Raw genomic sequence first — 15,695 nt, 5'->3', positions numbered from 1 at the left:
CGTCTATTAGCCCCTACAGCTCTCCTGTTTGGATTGTTCCAAAAAAGATGGACGCTAGTGGAGAAAGGAAATACCGACTTGTTACTGACTACCTACGTCTTATTGAAAAAACTGTGGAAGATGATCCCATGCCGAAAATTGAGGAAATTCTCGACAATTGAGGAAGATGTACCTATTTTTCGACTCTGGACCTTCCCTAAGGTTTTCACCAAATTGAAGTAGCTAAGGACTCCATTTTAGGACTTATGGGATATTACCGAAGATTTATCAAAAAATTTGCCAAAATTATCCAACCTATGACAAAATGTCTGAAAAAGAATGCGAAAATAGATGTTACAGATAAAAATTATCTAGATGATTTTCGAAAATGCAAAGATTTGTTAACTACGCATCGTTACTGGCATACCCGATTTTACAAAGACGTTTACATTAACAACAGACGCAAGTAATTACCATTGGAATCCGTTTTGTCCCAAAATGGAAAACCTATAGCGTTCTACTCACGCACACTCAATACAGTCGACAGAAATTGCGCAATTGTAGAAAAAGAACTCCTACCTGTCGTTGATTCTTGCAAGCACTTTAGACCATATTTATTTGGAAAACGTTTTATTATTGAATCAGATTATCATCCGTTAGAATGGTTAACCACAGCAAAAGACATGAATTCAAGATTAGAACGGTGGGTAATTCGACTCGCTGAATATGATTTTGAAGTCCGTTACAAAAAAGGCAAAGAAAACAAGGAGCTTTGAGTAGACTCGGAAGGGATACTTGTGAACTGGATATTCAAGAAACGACTGCCGAAGATCTAGAAGCTTTATCTATTATACCGAATGTAGACGAAGATGAAACACTTAAAGATGCTGATGATATAATAGAAGAATACTGGCAAGAACAAGTAAGTCAAGTCCCGATTGCCAAAAAGTGTATTAATTCCTAAAAACAAAACTACGTACTCCATCCATATAAAGCAACTTTTTAAATCGAAAACCCTTTTAAAGGTCACTCTAAATAAAAACAACATGCAAAACAATATCCAAGACTTAGTAAGAATAAGAATATTTTCGACCGAATAAGACTGTAGCAATCTATTTTGACAATCCAGAAATGGAAAGTGCCTTAATAGATTATTTGAAATAAGAATATCAAGGTTCACCCTTCAAAAATTATCAAATGTACGAAAAATATAATTAATGTAAAAAATAAAGAAACAGTAAAGAACTACGACAATAGTAATCACAATGCAATTCAAGAAACTGTTAACCAAATATGAACGGCACCCTCATAAACCAATTAGGACTATTATTAGCCAAACGATTATTTGAAATAATCCACAACAAACAAAATTTCCTTACAATTATGTATCTTGTTAGCAAATACGGACAAATTCATAATATCGAAGATAAAAACTTACTAACCATTTTAAGAAAATTAAGACATTATTTTATCATAATAAACCTAAAAAAATCACTGTTGACAAAGGCACCGAATTTGATAACAGGCTTATGCAAGAATACACGGACTTTAATAAAATTAAAATATATTACACTATCCCGGGTAATTCAATTAGCAATTCACTCGCTGAAAGATTCCACTCAACCATTCTCGACAAAACAAGAACTTTGCAAAATAGAAAGCAACCAGAACCATTACTAGAAATCATGCAAACAGCTGTATTTCTATATAATAATTCGATATATTTCACAATTTTACAATTTACCCCTTTTGAAATTTTGTATGAACCATATGATGACATCGATCCTTTACGTATAGAAGCAAGTTTAAATATTTATGCAGACCTTAATGAATACAAAAGAAATGAGCTAATGAAGTTTTACGAAGAACTTTACGCAAAACAAAAGGAGATAGGAGAAAATCGTGTTCGGAAAACGAATGAAAACAGAGATATGCCAGAAATTGAAAATTCAGAAACAGTCTTTATAAAAACTAAAAACCAGAACAAACTTAAAAATAAATTTAAGAAAATAAAAAACATTTCACAAATGGACACATCACTTATATTGTTAAATAAGGAAAATATTACAGGGAGACGTTAAATAAGGAAAATATTACAGGGAGACATTTAAAATATGTGAGACCAATAAGAAATTTTTATCATTCGCAGGACTGTATGGACCCTAAGCCTGTTCTTTTAAGTCGAGCCAGTTAACAGCAAAAATGGGTATCATAAAGAACCATTTGAATTAGGCAGCTACATAAATCATTATCATTCCTTCTATTTTTATATAAATAATTCCACTCTGTATTTAACATATTTAAACATTGCACAAACTGACATATTCTTAGAGTATAGGAATGAGACGACTCAGCAAATGATTGAAATAATCAAACAAGGCTCATTGTATTTCGAACAACTTTACTATTATAAAATTACTACTACTAACGTTACGCACAAAGAAAGGACTTATAAACCTTCTTGGAACAGCTATACAATACATTATTGGTAATCCTGATGACAACGACCTTCATGAAATTTAAGAAAACATAACTAACGACAAAATTAATTTACTAGTTTCGCACATACTATATCCAACCAATATAAATGAAAGAACATTAAGAAAATACAGAAATGCACAGTCCTGTCTTAATATTCTGAACGTTTTGATAGAAATTGTTTTCTTAATAGAAAGGTCAATTAGTTTCAGTAATAATCTCATAGAGCTCGAATTAATTTCTCTTTATACCCTTTCTGAAATCAAATAACATCTGTTTAACACATTTCCGAAGCAATACCTGAATACTTCTCAGTTGGTTGTATACATTGTCAAAATACCTATCCTACAACCAAGAGTTTATAATATTTCCCAAATTTATCCACTGCCTGCAGACAATTTTATTATGATTCCTCCTGCACGGTTTCTGTTAAGGAAATGACCGCAAAGTCCGTGAGCGACGCCACTAATCAGGCAAGTGGTTGCTGAATTGACTTCATGTGTTTTTATCGATTTTATACCCCTTGGCGTACGTGACGTGACATGGCGAGTTAGTGTGTAAAAATTACTGTTCTGGTTATTGTGCGTGTCGTTTGTGTTACCACGTTATCGTTATCATTTATTTCCGTTTATTTAAACCCTTTCTTTTTTCTACGTTTTACACTTATAAGTATTATATTGCTTTTATTTCTTTGTTCATCGTTTTTGGTTTATCTTGATTTATATGTATTAAAATACAATACAAAAATCCACTGTATTCAAACAACAACAGGTTATTGGCTCAGGCAAAAAGCCCACAGATGGCAATAACTAGAGAATAGCAATTCGGAGTGAAAAACTCGGGTCTAAAAGGGTAACACGTTTCCGGTTGAAAAATCAAAATGACTGCAGCAATTAAAATTGATCAGCTGACTGGTGATAATTACGATACATGGAAAATACACATGGGAGCAATCCTAAAGAAAAATGACTTGTGGGATTATGTATCTGGTACCTTGCCGAAACCGGCGACTACCGACGCAAATTATGAAGCATGGTTGAAAGCGGACGGTAAAACTGAGTTCGACGTCTTGTTAGCTGTAAGTCCGAGCGAACTAATAGCGCTCGATGGTTTAGAGACATCAAAGGAAATTTGGGATAAGTTAATGTCTATGCACCAATCCAGTGGACCAGCGCGAAAAGCATCTGTACTGAATAGGTTAGTGCTCACGAGAATGCAAGAGAATGACGACTTGCGAAAACACATCTCAGAGTTTTTTGAGGCCGTCAAGAAACTCAAGGAAATTGGTTTAGTGGTCATAGATGAATTACTGGCAATCCTACTGCTATATAGTCTGCCAGATTCTTTTTCTATGTTTCGCACAGCAATTGAATCTCGAGATGATCTGCCACGACAGAAGTTTTGAAGGTGAAGATAATCGAAGACTACGAAGCCCACAATTCTAATCCGACCGATCACGTAGTGATGTTCATCAATCGAAATGGGGCACAAATACCCCTTAAAGCTAAATTCGAAGATCGAGTTCAAAGGACTAAAAAAGTCGAATGTTATAGGTGCGGTCGATACGGGCATATCGCGCGAGAGTGTAAAACTACCGTGTCGAGAAAACAAAACCAAAGTGTGCAACGTCGGGAAATTAAGAAAGACTCTAAACAAAGAAGCAATCTTTCAGGAATGTTAAGTACTACCACTGAAGAAGTGATGTTGAGTCAACCGTCTAAGACAGTATGGTGTATTGATAGCGGATGTACGGGGCACATGTGTAACCAGAAGAAGTTCTTTAAAACATTTATGCCGTTAAACAGTGAATTAAATTTAGTCAATAACAACAGTACTCAAATAACCGGTACGGGAAAAGTAAACATCTCAGTGAACACCGGCAATGAAGAGCGACAAGTAGATATCGAAAAAGTATTCTATGTATCAGAGCTTCGCACAAATTTACTATCGGTATACCCTAAAGGTTGTGAAAATCGCACAAGTGACTTACTCGAAATTGTTCATACGGACGTGTGTGGTCCGATGAGATACCAATCATTCGCGGGTAAACGATATTTCGTAACGTCTATCTATGATAAGTCGCGATGGTGCGAGGTTTACTTTGTGAAAAACAAAAACGAAGTCCTCTTTCGTCTTTAAAAACTATAAAGCAGAAGTCGAAACTCTTACAGGGAAAACAATTAAGACACTTCAATCAGCGGGCGCGAATATGTGAATGGTGAATTCTATGCATTTCTGAAGAAGAATGTTATTAGAAGAAGGCTGACGGTTCCGGATACACCTCAGCAAAATTACATCGCAGAGTGGAAGAACAGGACCTTATTGGACATGGCACGATGTATAATGCGGCAAGTCGAGTGTCCACCTACATTTTGGGCTGAGGCGGTTAACACCGCAAATTACATTCGAAATCGATGTCCTACAGCAGCATTAAAGGGACAAATACCGTTTACATTATGGAAAGGGAAAACCCCCACAGTTGCTTATATGCAAATATTCGGATCAAAGGTATTCTACAAATATAAGAGTTCAAATAAAGGTAAATTTGACTCACGTTCCGAAGAGGGCATTTTTATGGATTACGATTTGGAATCCAAAGCATATCGTATTCATGACCCAAAAACTAAGAAAATTATTGTAAGTCGAGATGTCAAATTTATGAGCGAATCAGCATTTAGACATGAATACAAAGAAATTCTTGAAGAAACCGTTAACGAAAATGAAGTTCAAGTTGACATAAACGAGATTACTGAAGAAGTACGAGAAGATCCGTTATCCCCAAAGGGAGAAATATAAGATAAAGAAGATTCAAGGAAAAGTCTAGAAACTCCAAAACGAGGAAGAGGACGCCCGAAATTGGTACGTAGTGGAACAGTAGGAAGACCACGCAAGCAGTATCCATCTACAACATATGATGACGCTAGAAAAGACAGCGAAAAAACTAGTGAAAATGAAGAAGATTCAAGAAAGTCCATTACATCAGAAGACGACATATTAAGTGCCTACATGGCAACAGACGAACCAATATTATGGGATGAGGCAAAAGTAACAAATGAAGTGAATATATGGCAAACTGCTATTGAAGATGAATTTTTAGCTCAGATTAAAAATGGTACATAGGAAATTGTGTTACGACCCCGAAATCGAAAAGTTATCGGGAATCGTTTTGCATTCAGTACAAAAACCATAGAAAATCAGGAGCGCAAGAAAGACAGACTTGTTGCAAAGGGCTGCTCACAACGGCCAGGGGAGGATTTCCACTAAACCTATTCTCCCGTGGTATTGATCCTCATCAATTAAACTACTAGCTGCAGTTTCAGCGGAATTGGGTCTAGAAATCCATCAGATGGATGTCGTCACCACATACCTGAATGACGAATTAGAAGAGGAAGTTTACATGGAAGTACCAAACCAACTACGCCAAATTTTAGATAAAATAATTATGGCCAAAAAGGTTGGCACGTGCGGGAGTGTTATACGTGACGCTAATATAACACAGGTCTGCGATAAAAAAGTTTTTTGTATAAATTTATCTTAAGAATGCAAATGTTGACCTATATTTTGCAAATATAAACTTTGTTTTAACGTATCACGTCACATTTTTTTTGTATGTATATTAATATATGTATATGTATATAGCTCTTTGAATCGGCAAATTTATTTGTTTTTTCACAAAATTCATTTTATAGCTTATATTTCTATTTAATACTCTCTNTATGTGGTATCGGGAGCGTGTAGAATTAATTAATAAAGTCAAGTTAGGTACTAATAGAAAATAAGATATTACTTAAAATGTTATGAATAAAGACAGCGAATGCTCGAACAACGATTTATAGTTTTATGGTACTCTACCCATGGGGGTAGCAGGTAGCGCGTTTGGAAGTTGGTGATTGATGTTAAGGAAGTCGTTGTTCAGATTGAAAAGAAGAAGGTTGTTCGAGGATCGCGTATGTTTTCTTGTAAATATCAGCTCTGTATATACTTGTAAATAAATAAGAAAAAAGGACACTACGATTTTGAGTAACGTTTATGCTATCAAATTAAATCCCTACATATTTTGGGGGCTCGTCCGGGATATCGATAGTGTAACGTGAAGCCGCTAATCGGTAGTGTTTAAAAGAAGAAAGGCATATTAGTTGTATATCGCGAGTGGTTCATCAGAGTTTGAACAATTAGAAATTGTTGCAAACTATTTAAGAAGTTTGGAATCATGAGTGATAACCAGGGCGATATCGTGAAGATGAAGACGGCAGATTTACGGAAAAAGTTGGAAGAATTGGAGCTGTCTACGCAAGGAAGCAAAAAAGAATTACAGGAGCGACTCCGAACTGCACTGATGATGAACAATGAGGCTATTACGAATGATTATGTCGAACCAGATGAAGACGAAGAAGATAACGAAAGTGAATACGAAGAAGATGACGAAGACGTTCCCAAAGCGACCAAGACGGATTGCCGACGGAAGCAAACACGTGAACAAGTATCCCTGACTTTTCGAGATGTGGAAGAATCATTAGAAAAGTTCAGTGGTGATGAAAAACTAAGCGTCACTCGGTGGTTGGATGATTTCGAGGAGATGGCAGAATTGTGTCAGTGGGTTGATGTTCAGAAGGTGGCTTATGCAAAACGTCTTCTCACTGGTTCAGCCAAGCTCTTCGTCCGATACGAAAAATGCGGTAAGACTTGGAAAAGTTTAAAATCCGCGCTAAAAAGCGAGTTTGAGGAAGTGGTGGATAGCTACAAGGTTCACCGCGAGTTGTCCAGGCGAAATAAAAGGGACGACGAAACGTATCAAGAGTATACGTATAAGATGCTCGAGATAGCCAGCCAAGCGGATCTGGAACCTCGAACCGTAATAAAGTACATAATAGAGGGAATACCAGAAGACCCAGTTGAGAAATCTATTTTATATGGAGCGAAAACTATCCGACAACTGAAGGAAAGGTTTTCTCAATTTGAAGATATGAAGAGCGAGATGAAGTCCCACAGGAAGATCCAGGACAAGAAAGAAGACACCATAAAACGCGTTTCCACAGGGGAGAAAAGCGGGCTAGGACTTCAAAGCGTATCGAATGTGAAACGGTGTCATATGTGTGGTGACAAAGGTCATTTTAAATCGGAGTGCCCGAATAAACAAAAAGGATTAAAGTGCTTTAAGTGTAATGAGTACGGGCACATTGCGATTAAGTGCGGTAGTTCGGTACCAAAACCCACAAACACCCAGAAGACCAACAGCATTTCAAGGAATCACACCACGAAGCATACAAAGGAAATCACCATAACGGACGTCAAACTCACTGCGCTCATCGACACAGGTAGCGATATTACATTAATTAGGACAGACGAATATGTTAGAATAGGTTCACCTCGTTTAATTAAGTCTAGTGTTAAGTTTGATGGTATTGGGTCAAGCGGTAACGAAACGTTAGGAGAGTTCAATGCTGACATAGTAATTGATAATGCAAGATTTAATAATGTAAGATTTCACGTAGTTCCAAGTACGATTCTAAAGTTAGGAGTTCTGATAGGTACGGATTTTCTTAATCAAGTTGATCTAAATATTAGAGAGGGGAAAATAACCATATCCAAAATTGAAAGCCAGTCCTCAACCGATTTCAGTACTCCTGAAATTTTTCATATTAACGCCGTGGAGGACTCGAACGAATTAGATTTATCCAACGTAACAAACAGTCATTACCGTATGCAGATAGAAGAGTTAGTCCATAATTACAAGCCAGAAAAATCCCGTGAAGTTAATGTAAAAATGAAAATAATTCTAAAAGATGACATACCAGTTTATTCGCGCCCACGACGTTTATCTCCGCCTGAACGCAAAGAAGTAGATCAAATTATTAATTTATGGGTTGAAGAAGGGATCATTCGTCCATCGGACTCGGAGTATGCGAGTCCAATAGTTTTAGTAAAAAAGAAAGATGGTTCAACACGCGTTTGCATTGACTATAGGGCTCTAAATAAAAAAATTATTAAAGATAGATATCCTTTGCCACTGATCGAGGATCAATTGGACCTACTTAATGATGCAACGATTTTTAGCACGGTAGATCTCAAAAACGGTTTTTTTCATGTACCTGTTGACGAGGAAAGCATAAAGTTTACATCTTTTGTCACACCAAATGGTCAATTTGAATTTTTAAAAGTCCCTTTCGGCCTATGTAATTCTCCGTCAATTTTTCAGAAATTTATTAATGCAGTTTTCAAAGATTTAATAGCTAAGAGAATAATTTTAACTTATATGGACGATTTAATTGTATTGGCTGTAAATCACGATGAAGCGTTGTCAAGGTTGAAGTTAGTGCTAGATGTTGCAGGTCAATTCGGTTTGGTAATAAACTGGAAGAAGTGCCAGTTTTTACAAGAAAGGATAGAATATTTAGGACATGTAGTTGAAAAGGGGACAGTAAAGCCATCCGCGCATAAGACTGCCGCTGTTTTGAAATTCCCGGTACCTAACAATGTTAAAGATGTTCAAAGCTTTTTAGGTCTGACCGGATATTTTAGAAAGTTTGTTCCTAGGTACTCGTTGATAGCACGCCCATTGTCCAATTTATTGAGGGCGAACGTAAAGTTTCATTTCGGTCCAGCGGAGGCCGAAGCATTTAACACATTAAAATCGGTACTCTGTAGGGGTCCTATTTTGAAATTGTACCATTTAGGTAGAGAAACGGAATTGCACACTGACGCATCCCGTTTTGGGTTTGGAGCAATTCTGCTACAAAAAGATTTAGGAGACAATAAATTTCATCCCGTCTATTTCGCTAGTGGTAAAACGACGGCGGCGGAAGAAAATTATACTAGCTATGAGTTAGAAGTTTTAGCTGTAATAAAAGCGTTAAAGAAATTTAGGGTCTATTTACTTGGCATTTCCTTCACTATTGTCACAGATTGCCAAGCTTTTACGATGACAATGAATAAAAAAGATCTATGTGTACGAGTAGCTAGATGGGCATTATTACTAGAAGAGTTTCAATATACCATTGTACACAGATTAGGTAAACAAATGTCTCATGTTGATGCGTTAAGCAGACATCCCTTGCCTTGTGCCCTATTGTTAAACGAGTGTGACGAAGGTATAATTGTAAAGCTCAAAAAGGCACAAAGTAGTGACGAACAAATACAAAAGATTGTAAATTCTGTACAAAATAGTAAATGTAATGATTATGAATTTAGAAATGACTTATTGTATAAGATTGTAAATGACGAACCTTTGATTGTTATTCCTAGTTGTATGCAATATCAGATTGTAAGACGCGCCCACGAACGTGGACATTTTGGTATTAATAAAACCGAAGCGTTAGTCTTAAGAGAATTTTGGTTTAAGAATATTCGTAAGATAGTGGAACAAGTAGTAAGTAATTGTATAAACTGTATACTAAGTGAAAGAAAGGGTGGTAAGCAAGAGGGATTTCTCAATCCGATCAATAAAGGTAGTGTTCCGTTAGATACTTTTCATGTAGACCATTTAGGCCCAATACCATCCACAAAAAAATCGTACAAGTACATCTTTGTAGTCGTAGATGCTTTTTCAAAGTTTGTATGGTTATATACGACACGCTCTACCGATACGGCCGAAGTACTAGACAAATTAAGAAAGCAGGCAGTAATCTTTGGAAATCCACGCAGAATTATTACCGATCGAGGCACGGCATTTACTTCAACTGCATTTCTGGAGTATTGCAAAGAAGAAAATATTGAAAATGTACAAATCACAACAGGCGTTCCAAGAAGTAATGGTCAAGTCGAACGGGTTAACAGGACGATTATACCATTATTAACGAAATTAGCAGCACCAAGGGCCGACGAGTGGTATAAGTACCTCACCATTGTCCAGCAATACCTGAATGCAACTCCCAGTCGTAGCACTGGTAAGACACCATTTAATTTACTGTTTGGTACACACATGCGATTAAAAGACGACCCAGAAGTTCGAAAGATAATCGAGGATGAATGGATCAAGATGTTTGAAGAGCAACGAGATCAATTAAGGGTTGAAGCGAAGACTAAAATTGCACAAGTCCAGGAGGAAAATCGGCGAAGTTTCAATAAAAAACGCAAGAAGGCCATCACGTATAAAGAAGGTGATTTAGTGGCAATAAAAAGGACTCAGTTTGGCCCTGGTCTGAAAGTACAGCCAAAATATTTCGGACCATACCAGATTATAAGGGTATTGCGTAATGACCGTTACATTGTTGAAAAGATTGGTTACCACGAAGGCCCAAGGCAAACGTCAGCATCAGCTGATCATATAAAACCCTGGTCCCAAGATAATGAAGATGATGTACAAGATAAAGCAGTGGGTCGTGAATTGTATGACAGCGACGATTCCGACGTCAACGAGGACATCTGAGGGCAGATGTCTCACAGGATGGCCATATGTGGTATCGGGAGCGTGTAGAATTAATTAATAAAGTCAAGTTAGGTACTAATAGAAAATAAGATATTACTTAAAATGTTATGAATAAAGACAGCGAATGCTCGAACAACGATTTATAGTTTTATGGTACTCTACCCATGGGGGTAGCAGGTAGCGCGTTTGGAAGTTGGTGATTGATGTTAAAGGAAGTCGTTGTTCAGATTGAAAAGATTGCTAATCGGTAGTGTTTAAAAGAAGAAAGGCATATTAGTTGTATATCGCGAGTGGTTCATCAGAGTTTGAACAATTAGAAATTGTTGCAAACTATTTAAGAAGTTTGGAATCATGAGTGATAACCAGGGCGATATCGTGAAGATGAAGATGGCAGATTTACGGAAAAAGTTGGAAGAATTGGAGCTGTCTACGCAAGGAAGCAAAAAGGAATTACAGGAGCGACTCCGAACTGCACTGATGATGAACAATGAGGCTATTACGAATGATTATGTCGAACCAGGTGAAGACGAAGAAGATAACGAAAGTGAATACGAAGAAGATGACGAAGACGTTCCCAAAGCGACTAAGACGGGTTGCCGACGGAAGCAAACACGTGAACAAGTATCCCTGACTTTTCGAGATGTGGAAGAATCATTAGAAAAGTTCAGTGGTGATGAAAAACTAAGCGTCACTCGGTGGTTGGATGATTTCGAGGAGATGGCAGAATTGTGTCAGTGGGTTGATGTTCAGAAGGTGGCTTATGCAAAACGTCTTCTCACTGGTTCAGCCAAGCTCTTCGTCCGATACGAAAAATGCGGTAAGACTTGGAAAAGTCTAAAATCCGCGCTAAAAAGCGAGTTTGAGGAAGTGGTGGATAGCTACAAGGTTCACCGCGAGTTATCCAGGCGAAATAAAAGGAACGACGAAACGTATCAAGAGTATACGTATAAGATGCTCGAGATAGCCAGCCAAGCGGATCTGGAACCTCGAACCGTAATAAAGTACATAATAGAGGGAATACCAGAAGACCCAGTTGAGAAATCTATTTTATATGGAGCGAAAACTATCCGACAACTGAAGGAAAGGTTTTCTCAATTTGAAGATATGAAGAGCGAGATGAAGTCCCACAGGAAGATCCAGGACAAGAAAGAAGACACCATAAAACGCGTTTCCACAGGGGAGAAAAGCAGGCTAGGACTTCAAAGCGTATCGAATGTGAAACGGTGTCATATGTGTGGTGACAAAGGTCATTTTAAATCGGAGTGCCCGAATAAACAAAAAGGATTAAAGTGCTTTAAGTGTAATGAGTACGGGCACATTGCGATTAAGTGCGGTAGTTCGGTACCAAAACCCACAAACACCCAGAAGACCAACAGCATTTCAAGGAATCACACCACGAAGCATACAAAGGAAATCACCATAACGGACGTCAAACTCACTGCGCTCATCGACACAGGTAGCGATATTACATTAATTAGGACAGACGAATATGTTAGAATAGGTTCACCTCGTTTAATTAAGTCTAGTGTTAAGTTTGATGGTATTGGGTCAAGCGGTAACGAAACGTTAGGAGAGTTCAATGCTGACATAGTAATTGATAATGCAAGATTTAATAATGTAAGATTTCACGTAGTTCCAAGTACGATTCTAAAGTTAGGAGTTCTGATAGGTACGGATTTTCTTAATCAAGTTGATCTAAATATTAGAGAGGGGAAAATAACCATATCCAAAATTGAAAGCCAGTCCTCAACCGATTTCAGTACTCCTGAAATTTTTCATATTAACGCCGTGGAGGACTCGAACGAATTAGATTTATCCAACGTAACAAACAGTCATTACCGTATGCAGATAGAAGAGTTAGTCCATAATTACAAGCCAGAAAAATCCCGTGAAGTTAATGTAAAAATGAAAATAATTCTAAAAGATGACATACCAGTTTATTCGCGCCCACGACGTTTATCTCCGCCTGAACGCAAAGAAGTAGATCAAATTATTAATTTATGGGTTGAAGAAGGGATCATTCGTCCATCGGACTCGGAGTATGCGAGTCCAATAGTTTTAGTAAAAAAAGAAAGATGGTTCAACACGCATTTGCATTGACCATAGAGCTCTAAATAAAAAAATTATTAAAGATAGATATCCTTTGCCACTGATCGAGGATCAATTGGACCTACTTAATGATGCAACGATTTTTAGCACGGTAGATCTCAAAAACGGTTTTTTTCATGTACCTGTTGACGAGGAAAGCATAAAGTTTACATCTTTTGTCACACCAAATGGTCAATTTGAATTTTTAAAAGTCCCTTTCGGCCTATGTAATTCTCCGTCAATTTTTCAGAAATTTATTAATGCAGTTTTCAAAGATTTAATAGCTAAGAGAATAATTTTAACTTATATGGACGATTTAATTGTATTGGCTGTAAATCACGATGAAGCGTTGTCAAGGTTGAAGTTAGTGCTAGATGTTGCAGGTCAATTCGGTTTGGTAATAAACTGGAAGAAGTGCCAGTTTTTACAAGAAAGGATAGAATATTTAGGACATGTAGTTGAAAAGGGGACAGTAAAGCCATCCGCGCATAAGACTGCCGCTGTTTTGAAATTCCCGGTACCTAACAATGTTAAAGATGTTCAAAGCTTTTTAGGTCTGACCGGATATTTTAGAAAGTTTGTTCCTAGGTACTCGTTGATAGCACGCCCATTGTCCAATTTATTGAGGGCGAACGTAAAGTTTCATTTCGGTCCAGCGGAGGCCGAAGCATTTAACACATTAAAATCGGTACTCTGTAGGGGTCCTATTTTGAAATTGTACCATTTAGGTAGAGAAACGGAATTGCACACTGACGCATCCCGTTTTGGGTTTGGAGCAATTCTGCTACAAAAAGATTTAGGAGACAATAAATTTCATCCCGTCTATTTCGCTAGTGGTAAAACGACGGCGGCGGAAGAAAATTATACCAGCTATGAGTTAGAAGTTTTAGCTGTAATAAAAGCGTTAAAGAAATTTAGGGTCTATTTACTTGGCATTTCCTTCACTATTGTCACAGATTGCCAAGCTTTTACGATGACAATGAATAAAAAAGATCTATGTGTACGAGTAGCTAGATGGGCATTATTACTAGAAGAGTTTCAATATACCATTGTACACAGATTAGGTAAACAAATGTCTCATGTTGATGCGTTAAGCAGACATCCCTTGCCTTGTGCCCTATTGTTAAACGAGTGTGACGAAGGTATAATTGTAAAGCTCAAAAAGGCACAAAGTAGTGACGAACAAATACAAAAGATTGTAAATTCTGTACAAAATAGTAAATGTAATGATTATGAATTTAGAAATGACTTATTGTATAAGATTGTAAATGACGAACCTTTGATTGTTATTCCTAGTTGTATGCAATATCAGATTGTAAGACGCGCCCACGAACGTGGACATTTTGGTATTAATAAAACCGAAGCGTTAGTCTTAAGAGAATTTTGGTTTAAGAATATTCGTAAGATAGTGGAACAAGTAGTAAGTAATTGTATAAACTGTATACTAAGTGAAAGAAAGGGTGGTAAGCAAGAGGGATTTCTCAATCCGATCAATAAAGGTAGTGTTCCGTTAGATACTTTTCATGTAGACCATTTAGGCCCAATACCATCCACAAAAAAATCGTACAAGTACATCTTTGTAGTCGTAGATGCTTTTTCAAAGTTTGTATGGTTATATACGACACGCTCTACCGATACGGCCGAAGTACTAGACAAATTAAGAAAGCAGGCAGTAATCTTTGGAAATCCACGCAGAATTATTACCGATCGAGGCACGGCATTTACTTCAACTGCATTTCTGGAGTATTGCAAAGAAGAAAATATTGAAAATGTACAAATCACAACAGGCGTTCCAAGAAGTAATGGTCAAGTCGAACGGGTTAACAGGACGATTATACCATTATTAACGAAATTAGCAGCACCAAGGGCCGACGAGTGGTATAAGTACCTCACCATTGTCCAGCAATACCTGAATGCAACTCCCAGTCGTAGCACTGGTAAGACACCATTTAATTTACTGTTTGGTACACACATGCGATTAAAAGACGACCCAGAAGTTCGAAAGATAATCGAGGATGAATGGATCAAGATGTTTGAAGAGCAACGAGATCAATTAAGGGTTGAAGCGAAGACTAAAATTGCACAAGTCCAGGAGGAAAATCGGCGAAGTTTCAATAAAAAACGCAAGAAGGCCATCACGTATAAAGAAGGTGATTTAGTGGCAATAAAAAGGACTCAGTTTGGCCCTGGTCTGAAAGTACAGCCAAAATATTTCGGACCATACCAGATTATAAGGGTATTGCGTAATGACCGTTACATTGTTGAAAAGATTGGTTACCACGAAGGCCCAAGGCAAACGTCAGCATCAGCTGATCATATAAAACCCTGGTCCCAAGATAATGAAGATGATGTACAAGATAAAGCAGTGGGTCGTGAATTGTATGACAGCGACGATTCCGACGTCAACGAGGACATCTGAGGGCAGATGTCTCACAGGATGGCCGAATGTGGTATCGGAAGCGTGTAGGATTAATTAATAAAGTCAAGTTAGGTATTAATAGAAAATAAGATATTACTTAAAATGTTATGAATAAAGACAGCGAATGCTCGAACAACGATTTATAGTTTTATGGTACTCTACCCATGGGGGTAGCAGGTAGCGCGTTTGGAAGTTGGTGATTGATGTTAAGGGAGTCGTTGTTCAGATTGAAAAGAAGAAGGTTGTTCGAGGATCGCGTATGTTTTCTTGTAAATATCAGCTCTGTATATACTTGTAAATAAATAAGAAAAAAGGACACTACGATTTTGAGTAACGTTTATGCTATCAAATTAAATCCCTACATAT

General features: G+C 37.4%; 2 protein-coding genes across 2 annotated transcripts in view; both read left to right on the top strand.

Moving 5' to 3' along the window:
• The window catches only part of LOC108735520, a 198,478-nt gene that overhangs the window by 163,913 nt on the left and 18,870 nt on the right, over positions 1-15,695 (top strand). The gene's annotated exons all lie outside the window — the stretch shown is intronic.
• LOC112906662 lies at positions 11,429-15,664 on the top strand. Its single transcript, XM_025981237.1, has 2 exons — positions 11,429-12,278; positions 14,494-15,664. The coding sequence occupies exons 1-2, from the start codon at positions 11,540-11,542 to the stop codon at positions 15,327-15,329; spliced, it is 1,575 nt and encodes a 524-aa protein (XP_025837022.1). The 5' UTR covers positions 11,429-11,539; the 3' UTR covers positions 15,330-15,664.

Source organism: Agrilus planipennis, unplaced genomic scaffold (genome assembly GCF_000699045.2).
Source record: "Agrilus planipennis isolate EAB-ADULT unplaced genomic scaffold, Apla_2.0 scaffold9, whole genome shotgun sequence".
Taxonomy (NCBI): domain Eukaryota; kingdom Metazoa; phylum Arthropoda; class Insecta; order Coleoptera; family Buprestidae; genus Agrilus; species Agrilus planipennis.
This window is presented reverse-complemented; position numbering and strand designations above follow the sequence as displayed.

What these genes read in the sequence shown, in the direction of transcription:
- LOC112906662 (XM_025981237.1), top strand. Translation starts at nt 11,540, where the DNA reads ATGGCAGAATTGTGTCAGTGGGTTGATGTTCAGAAGGTGGCTTATGCA. An exon ending in CACTGCGCTCATCGACACAG is followed by an intron (nt 12,279 to 14,493) that starts GTAGCGATATTA and finishes ACATCTTTGTAG; the next exon opens with TCGTAGATGCTTTTTCAAAG.